The following is a 20,707-nucleotide window of genomic DNA, read 5'->3' on the forward strand; positions in this document are numbered from 1 at the left end:
GACATATACTGGCAAATAATAGAAAAAGTAAAAATACTAATAAATTTTTCATATGAAATACCATAAAAACATTTTTAAGCTATTTTTGTAATTATAGTATGCGGGGTTGCCACTAATTGGGCTATTTTGTATATTTTTCGCATAAATATATAAAATGTTTGGCAGATGATTAATGAGATGATTGAAACATTTAAAAAAAAGTTAAACCTTTTATTTTGTTCTTTGCTAAAAGTTCTAGCAAATAAAGTGTTCTAAGAGTAAAAAAATGTTTTTCCCTTTTTGTCATTAAATGCCATTAATTGTCATTAAATGCCATTATTTGTCAAATTTGCCATTATTTGTCACTATTTACCCGTGACATGGCCTATATTCGAAAAAAGTGACATTTTAGGAACACTGTTCCCGTGATACGCTCGTGTATTGTAAGTTATCTGAGGAAAGACTAGTGAGTTACCCCCTTAGGTGCTTTCGTGTGTATTTTATCATATTGTACCAGTAGAGTCATTGTCTCCTCCCTGTTATAAAAGGGACCATTGTAATTTATGGACTGTATTAAAGTCATTCATTCATTCATTAAATCAATTTTTGTATAGTATTTTTGAAAAAGAAACTTCTCCAATTGCTATAATTTAGGTTTAAATATAATCTTTACTTCCCCCTTATGTTGCATTGGATTATTCCTGTGGGTGGGGATTCCGCCGAATTGTTTTTGTAAAGTACCAAAAAAGGTTTTAAAAAGTAAAAACTTCAATATGATTATTATCTTAAATATAATAAATTCATTACACACATATATATAGATTAAGTCTTTAAAAATTAAAACATATTTGTTTTAGGTAAAATTATGACACTTAATTTTACAAAACTTTGAAATTTTAATTAAAATAAAAAAATTCAATAAAAATCGGATTTAAATAAAAACCGTAGTGGACCTCTTGCTGTTGTCTTTCTAAATTTCCTAAAGTTCATTTTATGTATTCTATATTGTAAATAGCCAATTCTTTTAATTAATTTTTTGTTCTAAAACTTTCCAAACATAGTGTCCTTTAGGAAATGTTTCCGTCAATGACAATAAATAGTAAATGTTTTATAGCGTACTCGTGGGACAAATTAATGGTTTCCTCCCTGATGTAAAATGGATTTGGTAATTTACAAAGAGCGAATAAATATTAATTCATTCATTGTTAGTTTGAATGGAGGAATTAAAAGTAGGTTGCCCCTCAGACCGTGCTTCCCCGTGATACGTGTATTGTAAGTTGGAATGGGGAACGACCAGTACGTTGCTTTTTCAGGGTTGCCACGGTACCTGAAATTCCTGGAAAAAGCCAGAGAATTGGAATATGGGTATAAAAATAAGGGAAAAGTCGTAATTTTAAAAACTCATCTAAAAATCAGGGAAAAGTCGGGAATTTTAAAAATTAATCTAAAAATCGGGGAAAAGTGGGAATTTTAAAAATTAATCTAAAAATCGGGGAAAAGTCGGGAATTTTAAAAATTAATCTAAAAATCGGGGAAAAGTCGGGAATTTTAAAAATTAATCTAAATATCGGGGAAAAGTCGGGAATTTTAAAAATTAATCTAAAAATCGGGGAAAAGTCGGGAATTTTAAAAATTAATCTAAAAATCGGGGAAAAGTCGGGAATTTTAAAAATTAATCTAAAAATCGGGGAAAAGTCGGGAATTTTAAAAATTAATCTAAAAATCGGGGAAAAGTCGGGAATTTTAAAAAATCTAAAAATCGGGGAAAAGTCGGGAATTTTAAAAAATCTAAAAATCGGGGAAAAGTCGGGAATTTTAAAAATTAATCTAAAAATCGGGGAAAAGTCGGGAATTTTAAAAATTAATCTAAAAATCGGGGAAAAGTCGGGAATTTTAAAAACTAATCTAAAAATCGGGGAAAAGTCGGGAATTTTAAAAATTAATCTAAAAATCAGTGAAAAGTCGGGAATTTTAAAAATTAATCTAAAAATCGGGGAAAAGTCGGGAATTTTAAAAACTAATCTAAAAATCAGTGATAAGTCGGAATTTTAAAAACTAATCTAAAAATCGGGGAAAAGTCGGGAATTTTAAAAATTAATCTAAAAATCGGGGAAAAGTCGGGAATTTTAAAAATTATCTAAAAATCGGGGAAAAGTCGGGAATTTTAAAAATTATCTAAAAATCGGGGAAAAGTCGGAATTTTAAAAATTAATCTAAAAATCAGTGAAAAGTCGGAATTTCAAAAATTGTCTAAAAATCAGGGAAATTAGGGTAAAATTAGGTAAAGTCAGGGAATTTAAATCTACAAAACTGTGGCAACCTTGTGGTGCTTTACCGTAACGATCTCGTGTATTGGAAGTTTTAATGGGAATGACCCGTGTGTTACCCCCTTATAATACGCTTCCCCGTAACACTTTCGTGTATTGTTAGTGTAAAGGGGAATACTCAGACTGTACGCTTTTCGTAATGCTAAATTTCCAATCGGCTACGTAATGTGTAGTACAATCCGAGCTACAGTCGCATCGTACGGACATAATGTATTCCGCCTAAACTTACAATACACGGGCGTATTACGGAGAAGCACCGGCTGTTCCAAGGGACAAAGCAGCACCCGGTACAGGTAGGTCAGGAAAGGGCGGATGGTTTAGTTTCGGTCTATTTGGTAAGATTCGAGTTCCTCGTTATTTAGTTCAAACGGGCTATCAATCGCCGGAGTTCACGACCTGACATTAAGGTCGAAGGCAACCTCTGAGTACAGTCTGCGCGCCGTGATATTACCGACCCCTATTTATATCAAAGACTATGAAAGGTTTAGTCTTTGTTTATATACCATAAGAATTTGATACCGCCCCTGTACGTTCTTCAGTTACAACGCTCCGGTGCGAAGCGGTTGGAACACTTCTACAGGCGTACTAGTAGGTCAAAAATAGGCCAGTCTCTTTCTATTGGTTTTTTCACCATTTTTTATTTATTTTTTGTAGCGTACTAGGCCCCCGGGGGAGGGGGGTTGTAGTCCTGCCTGGCCCGTTTTTCTGTTACTCTCCGACGTAGTGTATATTCTATAGGCTAAATAGTTCGGCGCAACACGGCCGCTCTCCTCGACCAGAATCAATATATCGTGGTTACTTTTTTACTTGGAGCTACCTTCTCGTTTACCCCCCCTTTTCACCCCCCTCTCTCTCACTCTGAGTTTGTGTAGAATCCTTTATAGAAAGGATTCGCTGGTTTTCGATACTTGACTCTTGAGGCGAGAAAGCGATTTTTATAAAGAGCGTATTATTTACCGATCCACCTCTCCTTTGGTGACACTGTTCTGTTAGCAGCGGTATTAAGAGCTTTTTTAAATTTCTAATTTCTTACGGTAACCCATTAAAATACACGCGTCTGTTAAGGCCTTTTTAACAGAGTATAATCCAAGTGTCATCGGAGCTTAAAGGTTAATGAACTCTAGATAACCTATGGCTCATGGTTTTATTTCATAAGTAACGTAATAATAAGAAGTATGACATTTGCATTTTTCCACACACACTCCACACTGACACTCTACAGCAGCTGTATACTTGGACTTGCAACCACACTTAGTATTATATAATCGTCCTTGGAAGTAGTATATCTAGCCTTGAACATATTCCAGGTCCCATAGAATCCTATATTTAGAAAATGTCGTATAGAATCCTATGTTTAGAAAATGTCGTATAGAATCCTATGTTTAGAAAATGTCGTATAGAATCCTATGTTTAGAAAATGTCGTATAGAATCCTATGTTTAGAAAATGTCGTATAGAATCCTATGTTTAGAAAATGTCGTATAGAATCCTATGTTTAGAAAATGTCGTATAGAATCCTATGTTTAGAAAATGTCGTATAGAATCCTATGTTTAGAAAATGTCGTATAGAATCCTATGTTTAGAAAATGTCGTATAGAATCCTATGTTTAGAAAATGTCGTATAGAATCCTATGTTTAGAAAATGTCGTATAGAATCCTATGTTTAGAAAATGTCGTATAGAATCCTATGTTTAGAAAATGTCGTATAGAATCCTATGTTTAGAAAATGTCGTATAGAATCCTATGTTTAGAAAATGTCGTATAGAATCCTATGTTTAGAAAATGTCGTATAGAATCCTATGTTTAGAAAATGTCGTATAGAATCCTATGTTTAGAAAATGTCGTATAGAATCCTATGTTTAGAAAATGTCGTATAGAATCCTATGTTTAGAAAATGTCGTATAGAATCCTATGTTTAGAAAATGTCGTATAGAATCCTATGTTTAGAAAATGTCGTATAGAATCCTATGTTTAGAAAATGTCGTATAGAATCCTATGTTTAGAAAATGTCGTATAGAATCCTATGTTTAGAAAATGTCGTATAGAATCCTATATTTAAGAAAATGTCGTATAGAATCCTATATTTAAGAAAATGTCGTATAGAATCCTATATTTAAGAAAATGTCGTATAGAATCCTATATTTAAGAAAATGTCGTATAGAATCCTATATTTAAGAAAATGTCGTATAGAATCCTATATTTAAGAAAATGTCGTATAGAATCCTATATTATTATTAAAATCCCCAATAAGTCTAATAAAATCATATAATTTTGATATTTTGCCCATTTCAAATCCCGTCACTCTCTTGTTAGTTAAATTGCTATATCTAAAGGATGAATTCCTATACCAAGTCATTCTAGTCTATACTTTTGTTATTGTTAACGTGGTTAGCTACTAGTATATTTTTATAAAATGGTTAAATAGTTTCTATTTTTAGGTGAATATCAAAGATTTTTATTTTACTAAATATATAATTTGTTTTTAAGTGCATTAAGTTTGTAGATGAAATAACTTATATAGTCCTATAAAATCCTATAATTTTAAAAGTATTATCCTATTTTTCCCACACTAGGGGAGTGGTTATTAACTCTGAAAATCACAATTTTGCTAATTGTCATACTTATTATTAATTATGATACTTATGTTTCTATTTAGAAATAAAAGTAGATTATTTGTGACGAATTCTATTATTAGGCGTTGACGAAAAATTAGTGATAAAAGCAGGGGAGGATTTGAGTTTGCTTATCGTTAAATTTTTAACGTTCGTTGTTTACAGACTTTTTTATCAGGGATTCTGAATTGTGTTTTGGGAGGATAAAGAAAATTGGCTCAAAATTTAATTAAGAACTATACTCGGTTGCAATCTTAGAAAGGATAAAAATTCTAATTGTGAAATAGCTTTGACGCAGTTGTTTTATCAGAATTGAGATAATATTGATAATCATTTACGTAAATTATATTTAGTTGATCTACGATACAGTAATACCATTTAAATGGTGAAATATGTGAAACAGTAGACGTGAAAGAATACTACACTTTGATCTTAGTCAAACGAATAAGCTTAAGTCATCTATTTTATTCAAAACCTTTTGAGGTGCTTATCTACAATGCACTGGTTTATTTATTCCAAAAAGTATGTTACAGAATTACATCATGTACTATACAGCCGAGAAAGGATTACCAATATTACTAAAATTACAAGCGTTATAGTAATTATATTAAAATCAGGGTTCATACAGACCTGGAAAATCAGGGAATTAGACCCACAGAAAAGTCAGTTAAATATCAGGGAAATTACCAAACCTGGAAATATAAGAGCATTTGATTGTCTACAGAAAATTCGGGGAAATATCAGGGAAATTCCCGAATCTGAAAAATCAGGGCATTTGATTGTCGACAGAAAAGTCAGTTAAATATCAGGGAAATTACCAAACCTGGAAATATAAGAGCATTTGATTGTCGACAGAAAAGTCGGGGAAATATCAGGGAAATTCCCGAATCTGGAAATATCGGGGCATTTGATTGTCGACAGAAAAGTCAGGGAAATTCCCAAACCTGGAAATATCGGGACATTTGATTGTCGACAGAAAAGTCAGGGAAATTCCCAAACCTGGAAATATCGGGGCATTTGATTGTCGACAGAAAAGTCAGGGAAATTGTAAAAATTAGGGAAATCAGGAATTTGAGGGCTTAGAAAGTTTTCTCTTAATGAGTAAAAATTTACATCAATAAGTTTATATATCTTTTTGCAATAATAATAATAATATTGGACTTTATTACACCTTTTATATGATAATATGGAACCAATTTAGCTTAAATGACAATCATGAAATGATTTACGAGGGGCTAATAATTTCCCGTAATCGGTGTACAAACTTGTAGCTTTGACTGGGCTAAAGTTATTACCTAACTGAATACATAATTAGCTTAGCCAAAGGCTGTACTCAGTTTCCTATTCCTGTAATCAGTGTACAGAATTTAGGAAGTGGTTAGCCCCTATTATTTACTCTGGAAATCTTCGTTTTAATTGTGGTTATCTGTCACTTGGAAAAATCAGGGAAATCGGGTTGTCATTAGTTGTATGAACCCTGTAAAATCCACTGTTGCATAATATAGAATGTCAAATATTTCATTCAACGGAAAACAGGTCTGGAAATATCAGGGAAATCGGGTTGTCATGATTAGTTGTATGAACCCTGTAAAATCCACTGTTGCATAATATCAGGGGCGTAGGAACGTTCTAGAAGTTGGAGGGGGCAAAGAGAAACGAAAAGTGGTCTGGAGAATGGTTTTGAATTTTTAATGGGGTGTAGCTTCTCCGAATGCATGTGTACTGTTTACTACTATGTAAATTGGCGGGAAAAGACTGAAATTTAAACACAGTTGAGGTTCTATAAACTGTATATGCTTTTAAAATAATAATTTGAGCCTTTTGAAAATTTCAACTGACCAAAATGTTGGAGGGGGCAATAACATTAGTTGCCCCTCCCAACATAATTCTAGGGAGGGGCATTGCCCCCCCTGCCCCTCCCAGTTCCTACGCCCCTGCATAATATAGAATGTCAAATATTTCATTCAAACGGAAAACAGGTCTGGAAATATCAGGGAAATCGGGTTGTCATGATTAGTTGTATGAACCCTGTAAAATCCACTGTTGCATAATGTAGAATGTCAAATATTTCATTCAAACTGAAAACAGGTCTGGAAATATCAGGGAAATCGGGTTGTCATGATTAGTTGTATGAACCCTGTAAAATCCACTGTTGCATAATGTAGAATGTCAAATATTTCATTCAAACTGAAAACAGGTCTGGAAATATCAGGGAAATCGGGTTGTCATGATTAGTTGTATGAACCGTGTAAAATCCACTGTTGCATAATATTATATTACGCAACAGTGGATTTTACATATTCTATATTATTAATGTAGAATAATATGTAAAATATTTTATTCAAAATATATAAAATGTTTTACACAACCGGAAGAAAGATGCCCAACATTTAACGCGAATAGGTAGCCTAGGTAACAAACCCCAAGTTTACGCTCGCAATAATCACATTGCTAGACGTAATAATTGCTCTTAAATAATAAATAAGATAAAACAACAATATCTTTTTGTTATTTGGCGTAATTTTCCGGGCAAGGAGATAAAACAGTGTAGGCCGAAAGAGCGCTAGTGCCGCATAGCTTAACCTGGAGGGGTAAAAATATAAATAGATTGCAGCACACACTTGGCCCTTCGCCCTGGAATCCGCTCGTTGTATAAGACACTTCCTTTTACATGTATCAAAACCCCGTGTAACACTCTTTTCTATCTGGCGCGCTACCGTTGTAGCGTATAAGACCTTAAATATGGCCGGCCCACGTTCGAAAAGCCGAGAAGGTGAACGGGGAAGGAAAAAAACCGTTTATCTAACCTTTTTATTTTTGCCGCTCCAAAAGGGAGAAAGAGGATATCAACGGATACTTTGAAACCTTTTTCTCTTCTGCTCGCGCGCGCGCTTGAAAACTACGAAAGGATTACCCCCCCCCCCCTCTTCCCTTTTCTCTCGCTGGCGTATTAACGCTATTGTTACCATTAGCCACTAGTTCTTTTAAATAGCCAGATGTTAAGACTTTCCAAAACGACATCGTCTTTCCATTAGGATTTACCCATTCTGTGCCCTTTATGATAATTAGCCGAGATGGGGGTATTTTTAAAGAGGACAGTCGAATTTTAAAATATTTTCATTGGAGATTATTCAATTTATTATTGGAGATTTTTTAAATTTTATATTTTGATGCGTGTTTGGAAAAATGGCTAAACAATTATTGGCGTTTGGAGAAATGGCTAAACAATTATTGGCGTTTGGAGAAATGGCTAAACAATTATTGGCGTTTGGAGAAATGGCTAAACAATTATTGGCGTTTGGAAAAATGGCTAAACAATTATTGGCGTTTGGAGAAATGGCTAAACAATTATTGGCGTTTGGAAAAATGGCTAAACAATTATTGGCGTTTGGAGAAAAGGCTAAACAATTATTGGCGTTTGGAAAAATGGCTAAACAATTATTGGCGTTTGGAAAAATGGCTAAACAATTATTGGCGTTTGGAAAAATGGCTAAACAATTATTGGCGTTTGGAAAAATGGCTAAACAATTATTGGCGTTTGGAAAAATGGCTAAACAATTATTGGCGTTTGGAAAAATGGCTAAACAATTATTGGCGTTTGGAAAAATGGCTAAACAATTATTGGCGTTTGGAAAAATGGCTAAGCAATTATTGGCGTTTGGAAAAATGGCTAAGCAATTATTGGCGTTTGGAAAAATGGCTAAGCAATTATTGGCGTTTGGAAAAATGGCTAAGCAATTATTGGCGTTTGGAAAAATGGCTAAGCAATTATTGGCGTTTGGAAAAATGGCTAAGCAATTATTGGCGTTTGGAAAAATGGCTAAACAATTATTGGCGTTTGGAAAAATGGCTAAACAATTATTGGCGTTTGGAAAAATGCAAAGCCATTATGATTTTATCTGGGTTAATCCTTGTTTAAAGTCAGGATAAATACACCAGTAACAAAAGCCAGGCCATAATGAGTTTTTTCCTGTGTAGATGTATTTAGCATACAACACAAAGTAGAAAACCGTAAAAAAAAAATATTTTTTCCTAGTGTAAAATTTTTTTTAGCAAACTCTTCAAATCAGAAAAGTTTTAGTTTAGTACTTTCGTTATTGAATGAAAGTTGTTAAATCTTTAACTTATACTTTTAAAAAAATCGGTTTTAGCCATAGATCTCTTACTGGGCTAAAACCAGTCTGGCTGGTTCAGGTCTGAAAATTTTTGGCGTTGGTAAAGAACCCGAAATTTAAATTTAATATTGCAGGGCTCCCACTAGGTCTCTAGAATAGTAGTTATGTTTAAAGGCAGTTCAAAAATGGTCAAAGCTTAGGCGTATGGATACAGTTATAACTTCACACATACATTTTAATCTAGTTGAAATAAATATTTCATTTTGTTTGGTTCCTAATTCGTTCCCTTTTTTCTAAAATTTCCCAGAGAGCCTGACGTTATTGAATATTATTTTTAGACAACTATTAACCATTTAACCTTTAACTCAAAAAGATTCTTCGAGATTCGAATGGTGTAATAAAACTTAAATCAAGACATATTAGGTCTTAAGTATAAAACCAGTTCTTGTATAGGATAAAACGTTTAACAAATTACCTAAGCCTCTCTTTTAAGTAGTTTTTATGAACACACGTGGGATATGGCTGGTTGTGTTTCGGGCGATTTGGTGCCAAACAAAATATCACTAGGCTTTTCAGACATTATTTTTAAAGGAAGCCAAACGGGTGGATGAGTGGGAGTCTGGGGGAAAAAATGCCCTCGACAGCGAAATTTCTCCTTAAAATATACCTTCGACTTAGGCTTGTTTTTAGCCCATTGAGGGATATTTTCGGGATATACGTCCGGGAAAAGGATTGTCGTTTTTCGGGCGGCGAATGTGGCGATATGTGAAAATGACTAAACCAGCTGGCCTGCGAAATGACGACGAGCTTTTTGTCAGGATGCGATATTTATCCTCTGGAATTTTTATCTCCGCTGATCTTCTTTCTCTATCTCTCGCCGTTCATTTTTTGTTATTTCATCCAGGCGCCTTTCTCTGGAAAAATGTTTCCACGTCGTAATGGGGCAGCCGCCGCGGTCGGGGCGTCTCCCCGGCTTTATTTGCATTCCCTACTCTTTCCCGTATAGGCCTACAGTGTGTATAATAGACGCGAAAATCCGGAGAAACGAGCCGCCACATTTTTAGGCCTTGGCTGCCTATAGATGAACTGTCAGTTGAGACTGTGGTCGTCTCTGTTATATTATGGGCACCGCGCGTTTGCTAGCATAGAGAGGACTCGTTCACACTGTAGGGGTGATTTCGGGGGGGGGGGGGGAAGGCAGATTGGTCGGGCGGAGAAAACGGATTGTCCGAGTTTTAGCGGTGGTTACATCGATTGTTCTCCCACGGAGTCTCCCTCTCGCTTCTCCAAACATCGAAACAGACCACGTCACCCGCCGCCGCCGTCTCTTCGTATACATTGCTGCCTGTGCGTTTCTCAAAGGCCACTTGTTCCGTTGAAATTTCTGTCCTTACTCCGCCACGACTCTAATTTTTTGGAAGACCCCCCCCCCGTTTTGTAATTAAATTCCGCTAAAAGCCGATATTCTCGCGCTCGTCGACGACCCAAAAAAAAACAGAATGCCGCTAGAAAGCCGAAATAGCTGCATTGCTCAATTACCCTGAAACAATCGCATTTTCTTCGCCTGTTTTGGCCAAGATTATGTACATACACAAACCTGCTCTCTTACCTTCACAGGGTTTAAATATGTGGAAATATCCACAGAAAAGTCAGAATTAGATTGGCATGAGAAAAGTCAGGGAAATATCAGTGAATTAGATTGGTAACAGAAAAGTCGGGAAAATATAAATTCCCCATTTTTAGGGGAAATCCGCGAAATTTATGAGGGTTTAGAAAGTAAAAATTTACATTTATAATTTTCTTATCAAATTATTGACTTCATTACTTCTCTCACATATAATAATATGGAACCACTTTAGCATAAATGTCAAGCATGAAATGAGTAACACTAGGCTATATCTCTTCATGAAAAGATTTCATAAGTTAGCAATGACATGGAGAGTTAAACTAGATAAATGTTTGCGACATCATAAGGGTATCTTTTTAATCCAAGATAAACACCTATTTCTCAAAAATCCGTTTTGGGTGGTAGTCGGGTTTTGGTAATCATTTACATTAGGAATGTCCCTGCAGCTTTGATTTTGATGTTGGATTACCCACAATATTGTCTGGAATACACTTTAGAACACATCTACTGTTGTTTTGGTCTATATCTCGTAGGCAAATTGAATATACGTTAAAAATTTAATGAACTTGTTCAATAATTATTTAAATATTTATGTTTACCACGTTATATCAAAATTGAACCACTTTTGGGAATTTATAATGTTTAAAGGGACGCACTGGTGTTTAAAAAAATCTGGGAGGAAATAGAGTAGCTCCTCCTCTTCTTTATCTGGCTAATCATATTGTGGGATTTTATCAGCTTTTTATTTAGATGCCGATGTTACCTTCAAAATTGTTGGAAAATTTTATAATTAAATCATCGGCTAGGCACCACCATATATGCCCAAGTCATCCTGCAACTTTTAATGTCTTTAATTCAGGTGGCAGGTTATATTGGTTAGGAGGGCGGTGGCAAGCCCTTCATGCTATGGGAGCCAACAGCTTCCTACACTTATTATAACCTTTAACCTCAACAAGTTTTAGATTAGCTATACTTGGGTAATGTGGGTATCTGAATACTCCTATTATATAACCATCATCACTATAGTGGAAGGCTAATTTCATCCCATTTTACCCATCTTACCCTGCTTTAAACTTTCTCATAAAAAGCACTTATATTTAAAATCCTGGATGTGATAGAATTAAATTTTTAACTTTGGTTTTTAACTTCGTTTTAGGTGTTCCCTTTCCGCCTAGTCACAAATTGACACTAGCAGAGGTTTTTGATCAGAAGACCAACAAACCAAAAATCGACGTCTTAAAACAGCATTTTGTTCTAGAAGGTAGGATAGAAGAAGCGTCCGCTCTCAAAATCATCAATGATGGTGCTGCGTTGTTGCGGTCTGAAAAGACCATGATAGACATTGAAGCCCCTGTTACAGGTGAAAATGGATTAATTTAAAATCACAAGATAATATGATAATGTAATACGAAAAAATTTATTTTTTTAACCTTTCAGTATGTGGTGACATTCACGGGCAGTTCTATGATTTGATGAAATTATTTGAAGTGGGGGGTCCGCCTGCCACTACGAAATACCTCTTCTTGGGAGATTACGTCGATAGAGGATATTTTAGCATAGAGGTATGTTAGTACTCGCTTTAACATTGGTGTGAAATGAAATGATGCCATTTGAAATAATACTTGTTTTATTAAATCTAGTGCGTGCTTTACCTGTGGGCCCTCAAGCTTACTTTTCCAACAACTTTATTTTTGCTAAGGGGTAACCACGAATGTAGGCATCTAACGGAGTACTTCACATTCAAAACAGAATGTAAGTTTACACAATACATATTTAATCTCTGCAGTGCTTAATTTGTATATTTCTTGTTGCAGGTAAAATAAAATATTCCGAAAGGGTTTATGACGCGTGTATGGATGCTTTTGACTGCCTTCCCCTGGCTGCTCTCATGAACCAACAGTTCCTTTGTGTTCACGGGGGATTGTCTCCTGAAGTCCACACATTAGATGACATCAAAAAAGTAAACCTCCCTCTAATTTTGATCTTCGAGAAGTTGGAACTAACTCTTAGAAATGTATGATTTCAAACTATAGTTAGACAGATTTAAGGAGCCTCCAGCCTTTGGCCCCATGTGCGACTTACTCTGGTCCGACCCACTTGAGGACTTCGGCAATGAAAAGAACTCTGAACATTTTAGTCACAATAGTGTTAGAGGTTGCTCATATTTTTACAGGTCTGTATTTAAAAACTTAAAGCTAAATTTAATGCACATTTAAATAACAAACTTCTTAATCTTTTTATTCTAGCTATGCAGCTTGTTGCGAATTTCTACAACAGAATAACTTATTATCAATTATTAGAGCTCACGAAGCGCAAGATGGAGGGTAATTTTATCTTTTTAGATATTAGCGTTGAGTAAAATGTGGCTTAAATCTTCGTCTTCTTTTTAGCTATCGCATGTACAAGAAAAGTCAAACTACAGGATTTCCCTCTCTCATTACCATTTTCTCAGCACCAAATTATCTGGATGTATATAATAATAAAGGTACGATATTAATAACTAAAAGCGTGTAGGATGTGTAATTAATACTGCCATTTTTGACTCTCAAAAGCTGCGGTTCTCAAATATGAGAATAATGTGATGAACATTAGGCAGTTTAACTGTTCCCCTCACCCATATTGGTTGCCAAATTTCATGGATGTCTTTACGTGGTCACTGCCATTTGTTGGCGAAAAAGGTATGTCAACTGAAAATAGAAACCCACCCCTAAAAGGACTGCAAGGCTTTTTTGTTCTGGGACCAGTCAACTACTAGGATTCAGGGGACCTTGGGGTTGTATAATTCTATAATGTGTAAGATGATCACTCGTAAGTAAGCATGTGCGAATATTTATTTTGGGTTTTCGGGTCGAGTATCGGGTATTAAAAATTTTGCTTTTAGAGTATCGAGTCGAGTATCTAAATTTTATCGGGTTTTCGAGTATTTAGGCTTAGATTAAAAAAGGGGTTTCGAGTACTTGAGTAACCTCGGGTACTTGAGTAACTTAGAGTACTCGAATAATTATGCTTAGCTAAAAATTATGGTTCGAGTATTCAGTTCTAAATTTTATTAGGAAAAAACAAAGTTAACTTTCAAAACTGGTGAATTAACACAGTCATATTTAAAGCTTTTAAATATACTACACTACTGAGCCTAACTTTCCAAACTAAAATTAAACCACCTACAAAAGGTTCGTGACTAGTGATTAACAAGCTACCAAAAAGTAATGGGAGGTGAGGGAACTTTAAGTTATGGTTAGGCTTTTAATTTCAGTTTCATTTTGTACCTTTACTTGCTTTTAAAACAATATCCAATCAGGAAGAACCTAAGAATTTATTCTGACTATTCGACCAATTAGAGGGTTTAAGGCCAAGCCAAAACGATGTTTTTTTTTTGGGAAAAAATCCATAAAACGTAACGGTTTTTTTTTTAGAATATCCCGCCGAAAACTCGCGGGTAGGGCCTTGCAAAAATTGGCCTATGCTTTGAGTTTAGACCCGAAACTTTTTTGGGTTTTTATAATAACGATTTTCGGGTATCGAGTCGGGTACTCGACTCGATCGAGTACTCGATTAAAATCGGGTACTTGCACATGCTTACTCGTAAGGTTTACATTATGAAAAAATAAATATGCATTGTTTCACATGCAACATGCAATTAGTTATATTTATTGCATTAATGCAATAAATATATCATTTAAACAAAACCTCGTGAATGTGATATATGAGTTATGTTATAGATGATTACAGCCACACCTCAGGGAAAAATCAGGGAATTTAAAAATGGGCCCAAAAAGTCAGGGAAAGGTCATGAAATTTTAAAATTCGTAATGTCAGGGAATTATTTATCTTGACACTTTTTGAAGGTAATTTTACTCTAGATCTACGACAAATTCTTTAATTATCATTTATTTCCTTGAAAGTTTGGCTAATTTTTTCCACATTGTAATAACCATTTTACTTAAATGTTAATCATTTGAAGTTTATTAACTTCTGATAAAAGTGAAATATAAAATAAAAATTTTGGCCTTAAAGAGTCCTGGAAAATCTCTTAAAATGGTCAGGGAATAGTCGGGGAATTTTAATCTGATAATTTTGTGGCAACCCTGCATGTTTTCAAAATTAGATTCCCAGAGTTGTTTGCACGTTTTTCGTCATTAAGTTGAATAAAATACCTTTATGGCATACTTACGAGTGATTAGGGTACTAGCTTAGCTGATTATTATTATGTTAAATATGATACTATTCATTGGATATTTCCTGTTACAGGGGTGGGTTTTATTACCAACTTTTTTAGTTCAAATAACTACCATTTAATTATCTTCTATCCCCCATGCCAAAACAGTCACAGAAATGCTCGTGAATGTCCTAAATATCTGTTCTGATGATGAACTCATGACTGAAGGAGAAGATTCCTTCGAAGGTAACAAATTCTGGTTCAATTATTGTGGAATCTAAGTGGTTAATAACTGCTTTAGGTATATTCGTCTCATGATTTCGTAAGAGTGTCAATATTTAGATTTTATATTCAATCTTTTTTGAGCATTGTTATATTTAATCTCGAGACAATAATTCAAGGGTGTAAAATTTTATGCATGTCTAATTTGTGTAAATTTTCAAAATATTTTAACAATTAGGAATTTTTTCTTAAATTATTGAAATTACTGAACTTCATTACACTATTTGAAGATTGAATTTTTTCAAAAAGTTTTAAAATTAAGCACAAATGCATTTAAATTATATTTAAGCATGTAGTTTATTGATACGAATAAGAGGAAAGTAAAAAAATAGCACTAGAGTAATGTTACACTCAAGATTTCTTTTCGAATTGCAGTCCAATGCACTGTACATTTTGATTCAAAGTTTTTACTTGCTGCTTTGAGTTAAAAATGGTATTTAAATAAAATTATAACACATGAGGTTATAGTTAAGCTCGCATGGAACTTTAAAGCTGATATTTTTGTCTAGAAGGTTGTTGCGCATATGGAGTTCGTTTCATAATTTTTTGGCTAATTTTGTTTTTTCTCCTCTGATTTTTCTATTATTTTGTGCTTTCTACCATCATCACTGACATGTAAGTCTGATTTTTTACAAAAACAATTTGGGCTGGTTTCAAAGTAAAAGAAATAGCTATTGTTTGTGGTTGATTGTATTTGCTAACATTGTACGTTTCATTGTCCATATTTGGAAAGATGAAATCTATTCATATCTATCCCCGCTATTTATTTTAGTGAAAACCGCAAATTAAATGTGTTTTCATTTGAACTGTACAATTCCCGTTAAATTTAACGTTAGCCACTGCAATCACCATTTGTGGTTTGGATTTAATAAACTTTTGGGCTGAATCAAAGATCGATTTGCATTATTAATGCTTCTCAAATTTTTATATAGAACTTTCAAAAATAATTCGCACTTTTTTTGAATCAATCTTAACTCTCTTAGTTTTTTTTTATCTTCTGTTATGCTAAATCTGAACACTAAGATCTTTGCCCATTAGAACGTTATTTAGCTTAACTATGACTAAAATATATTTTTAATCCGTTAACCAACAGGCCAAGCAGCAACTGCAAGGAAGGAGGTTATCCGCAACAAAATCCGAGCTATTGGCAAAATGGCTAGGGTTTTCTCAGTGCTAAGGTAAAATTATTACTTGGCCCTAATCCTGTAGGGTTCATACAGACCTTGAGAACCTGGAAATATCAGGGAGTTTGATTGTCGAAAGAAAAATCAGGGAAATTCACATTTTTTTTTGTATAATTTCGGTAGATTTATGAGGGTTCAGAAAGTTTGCCCTAAAAAATACAAATTTACATCATTAAGTTTTTCCTATTAAAGATTTAACTTTATTTCTTTTATATTATAATTTTTAGCCATTTTAACTTAAATGACAATCATGAAATGAGTTACTTTATAAATCGTAGTTTTATTTTATCTAAACCTAGAAATATCAGGGAAATTGGGTTGCCAAAGCTGTATGAACCCTGACTTGAAAACACTTGTTTATGAAACTTTCAAAATTTAGGGAAGAGAGTGAGAGCGTTTTGCAGTTGAAAGGTCTGACACCGACGGGTACACTGCCCTTGGGAGCATTGTCTGGTGGAAAACAATCGTTACGGCATGGTAAGTTTACTTAGCGTTTACCTAGCTTCGTTAATACGTATTGACGTAAAATTTCTTTAAAGCTCTTGCTGGATTTTCACCTCATCATAAGATAACTAGTTTTGAAGAGGCTAAAGGTCTCGATAAAGTCAATGAAAGAATGCCGCCTCGAAGAGACGCACCACCACCACCTGCCCACCCACCTTCATCGCCTGTTTCTCCAAGCGGAGGTACAACATCTCCAGGAGGTGCTCCCACGGCTGAGAGTGGGGATGCGCCACCCGCGTCGGCTCAGCACAATGCCCTGCCTAACAATTCTTGAGGTATGGTACCATTTTTGGTTCAAACCAGGAGCCTGTGTGAAGGAAACCATTTTCAGGATCTACTCTTGAGACTTTTTAGAACTATATTCCCCATAAAAAATTTCATATTTGCGTTCATTTCCATTCATTGACTGGAAGGCCTATGTAAAATAAAAAAATGTGGGAAATAGTTATTTTTTAATAGCCTACTATATCAGGGTTTAGTCTTTTTAGGTTTACTGGTGGTTTCATTTTTAATGATTTAACACTTTGCTTCATATAAGTTTCAATCTATAAAGGGGTATATTTGGTTTATTCCTAAACACAAGCTCCTGCCCAGAAATTCCCCAAAAAAAACAAACACTGATTATGTCAACTTATTAATAGATTTATAAGACTTTGAGGTAACATTAAAAGGGGGCTGAAAATTGTGAATTCTCCGCTCTTGATTTGATTTTTTTTCTACTTTATCAGCCAATTGCCAGCAAAAAAATTCTAAACCAGCCCACAAAATAAGAAACCATATTCCTTCTAAAAATTGTGAATGTGGGTAATTTCTAACCTTATTAAAAGAAAAAAGAGTTTTTTCATTTACATTGTACCTGTGTTTTTAAATTGCTGAGGAACTATTCTCTCCTGTAAACATGCACCAGTTTCATCCGATTCCTCGATTGTTTCGATATCATGATGCCATGTTTTGCGCGTGCTAAAGAAAAAAGAAACAGTTCTATTTAACATATTAATTTAGGAAAACAAAATACTCTTTCTTCCACTAATTTAAATAAAAATCCTTCGATGTCGGTACTTTAAATTTTTTTTTCGAACTTTATTCTACAATTCTCAATAACCCCTCTGAAAGTATAAAAGTAACAATCCTGAACATTGTCTCAGCGTTGCGAGGTTAAAAAAAATATTCAGTGAAATAAAAAGCAAGAAGAGCATACTCTGCTAAGGCTTTCGGCGCTTTTAAACAGTTGGAAATGCAAATTAATGATTTACCTCGCTTAATCATCTTTGAAGGGATTAAAAAAATATCTGCAAAAACGCAAAAGTATTTGCAATTAAAAGAAAAAAAACTTCCCCTCATCCTTCTATTTATCTTAAAACTTCACTGTATTCCGCTTTGCCTCCCTTTAAAGTGAATTTATCAAGTTTATAAATTAAAAAAAGGAAATGAAAAAAATGTTCAGCCTAACGCAAAAAAAATCCACCTCTGTTTTTTTCCATTTTTCGGAAAAAACTAAATTGTGTGTGTGTGATTAGTGCGTGAGTGTGGATACTTTTAATTTTCGGCATTACCAAGAAGTAAAAAAAATCTAAACAATCTCTCTCGGAAAAAATAAATATCAGAGGGAAGAGAGTTAAGGAAATTAAATCCTCGTGTTCATGAATATAATAAAGCCGTCGTTAATGGCCTCCGTTAACGAACAATTTGACTTTTTTGAGTTGAATAATATTCACGAGTACCTTCGAGTAATCTCTCTTTTCTTTGGAAGGGATTCATTTGTTATGTTAATATTTTAAACTTGTAAAGAGAAATGGTTACAAATTAAGTTCTAACCCAATCCCCACCCCAAATATAATATGCCATCCCCCATTCAGCACTAAATACATCCCATCCATTTTTTGCTTATTATAAATATATATATATATAATTTTTCGATTATTTTATAAAAAAAAATGCGATGTGTTTTTGAATGAACTGAATGTTATACATTTTTCTGGGTTTTTCAATTTGAAATATATATTTAAAATTATAATTATTATTAATAAAGAGAAAATAACATTATTTACCTTTGGATTGTTTTATCAAATGTTGTATTATTTTATTTCTAAAAAAAGAAAGTTTCCCCCTTGGTTAATATAATTGTAACCTGTTTGAGAAGTTTTATCAGGCATATTTCATCATTTTTTTTACAAGAGTTAGAATAATATCCAAGATGCAATGATAAAAAAATAACTCTTACAAAAAAAGTAGGATTAAAAAAATTAAACACTTTATATCTTCATATCTTGTACAGAATGTTATATTATCAAAGTTTTTGGGCCTTAAAAAAATTGTCTTTAAAATATACATTCTCTCCCTTTTACATTTAATCTTTTTCATTGAGTAACGCGTAATTGTTATATTTAAACTTATTGCTTTCCCGAAGAAAAAAAAATCAAATTTCTCATTCATTTTTAAATGAACTCAAAACTAAGAAAAAAATTTCCACGAGAATTAATTTAATATATGAATTTGGCATTTTATTTATCCTAAAGAAAAGATTATTTAAATGTTACTAAAAGAAGTATTTCCCCATTTTGACTAAATGTGAACTCTGTGGCTTTAATGTGACAATGTTTTAACAGTTAACAAAAAACACTTCCTCTTTTGACTTAATCGTGTAATACCATTGTAAAAAAAAGAAAACGGTATTAAAAAAAATAAAACTGTTAAATTAAATGGCAAAAAAAAGAGTTGCATTGTGTGTGCAAAAGGCCTTTTAATGACAGATAAATAAAAACCCATTAGTTGCCTATATAATTATGTAAATATTTTTCTGTAAAATTTCACTCCCTAGGTATGGTTATGGCTAAGCCTAAATTTTTCCTACTTATGTTTTAATAATATATGACGAACCTGGGCCAATTTAGTGGTTAAACAACGTAACGGACCTTGTATAAAATGTTGCACCCCAATGACGCCTTCGTTCAAAGGCAGATACAATTAGTCTTTGACTAATAAATGAACCATTGTGTAATTATTAACCAGAGCTAGAACCGTTCGTTTAACCATTAACTTTGCCCTGTAATCAATTTTAGGCCTAGCCATACAAATGATATTTAATAAATTAGTAAATTTTGCTAGTTAATATTTCTGGTAAATAGTAAAAGAGTGTTTCGCAAGACATGCAAAAATTTTGTATTTTCATGTATTTTTTTGCAAATTTTGCGAAACTATTATTGAAGCCCTCCTTTGGACTATAAAATGACAAGAAAAAAATAACATAAACACTCGACTTGTTTTAACAAAGCATTTTTGAAAGAAACTTAAAAAAACATTTAAACAAGCCACATATATTCCCTGTTATATTAATTTCTCTGTAATACCTCAGTGCCATCTTGTAATTTTACGATAAAAACCCCCAAGAACTACGACAAACTTTGTTTTATGACAAATGTTGATTACTAACTGCGTGAAAAGTAATTAACTTTTGTTTTATTTCGGAAAAAACATTTTTTCGCAAAGAAAACTTAAAAATATTATGCACCGTGTTGTCTTTCTCAATGTTGATAAAAAATAAAAATGACAATTTTTTCCCCTTTTTAACATTGTTTACGTTTACGACAAAGTTACAAATCATTCCCTATTTTTTCCCGAGAAACTACACTATGAAAGTAAAGATTTCATTAAACTCAAAGGGGTGCAGATAATTCAAAAAGAAAACTCCATAATTTAGCTGGAACGTTTTGGCTATTAAACTTAAGAAGAAATAAAAATTCCCTCTTTACATTGCCAACGTAAAAAAATGCTAAAAAGTCTGCCTTGAAGAATAAAAAAAATACCGACTTTTTATGACAATTCCTGTTGACAATATAGGTATGCAAATTAAAAATTAAAATAAAAAAATGCAGAGGTCATTTTTAGCACTTCGGGGGAATTTAACTATTTTTGTTGAATAGTT

General features: G+C 33.5%; 1 protein-coding gene across 3 annotated transcripts in view; it reads left to right on the top strand.

Moving 5' to 3' along the window:
• LOC149926390 (serine/threonine-protein phosphatase 2B catalytic subunit 2-like) overlaps positions 1-20,164 on the top strand; it is a 42,560-nt gene extending 22,396 nt beyond the window's left edge. Inside the window, exons 2-14 of one of the 3 annotated variants that reach the window (XM_090159446.1) lie at positions 11,816-12,019; positions 12,097-12,221; positions 12,300-12,411; positions 12,474-12,619; positions 12,693-12,832; positions 12,906-12,983; positions 13,050-13,144; positions 13,212-13,337; positions 14,984-15,061; positions 16,191-16,275; positions 16,661-16,758; positions 16,821-17,060; positions 17,514-20,164. In XM_090159446.1, coding sequence (XP_090015572.1) covers positions 11,816-12,019; positions 12,097-12,221; positions 12,300-12,411; positions 12,474-12,619; positions 12,693-12,832; positions 12,906-12,983; positions 13,050-13,144; positions 13,212-13,337; positions 14,984-15,061; positions 16,191-16,275; positions 16,661-16,758; positions 16,821-17,059 — 1,526 coding nt within the window. In that variant the 3' untranslated portion in view covers position 17,060; positions 17,514-20,164. Of the gene's footprint in view, positions 1-11,815; positions 12,020-12,096; positions 12,222-12,299; positions 12,412-12,473; positions 12,620-12,692; positions 12,833-12,905; positions 12,984-13,049; positions 13,145-13,211; positions 13,338-14,983; positions 15,062-16,190; positions 16,276-16,660; positions 16,759-16,820; positions 17,061-17,426 lie in introns of all 3 variants that reach the window. The other 2 variants (XM_090159445.1, XM_090159447.1) reach the window with 2 other exon arrangements.
• The last annotated feature ends 543 nt before the right edge of the window (positions 20,165-20,707 follow it).

The sequence above is a fragment of the Leiobunum rupestre genome, chromosome 9 (assembly GCF_980474605.1).
Source record: "Leiobunum rupestre chromosome 9, qqLeiRupe1.1.hap1, whole genome shotgun sequence".
Lineage (NCBI taxonomy): Eukaryota > Metazoa > Arthropoda > Arachnida > Opiliones > Sclerosomatidae > Leiobunum > Leiobunum rupestre.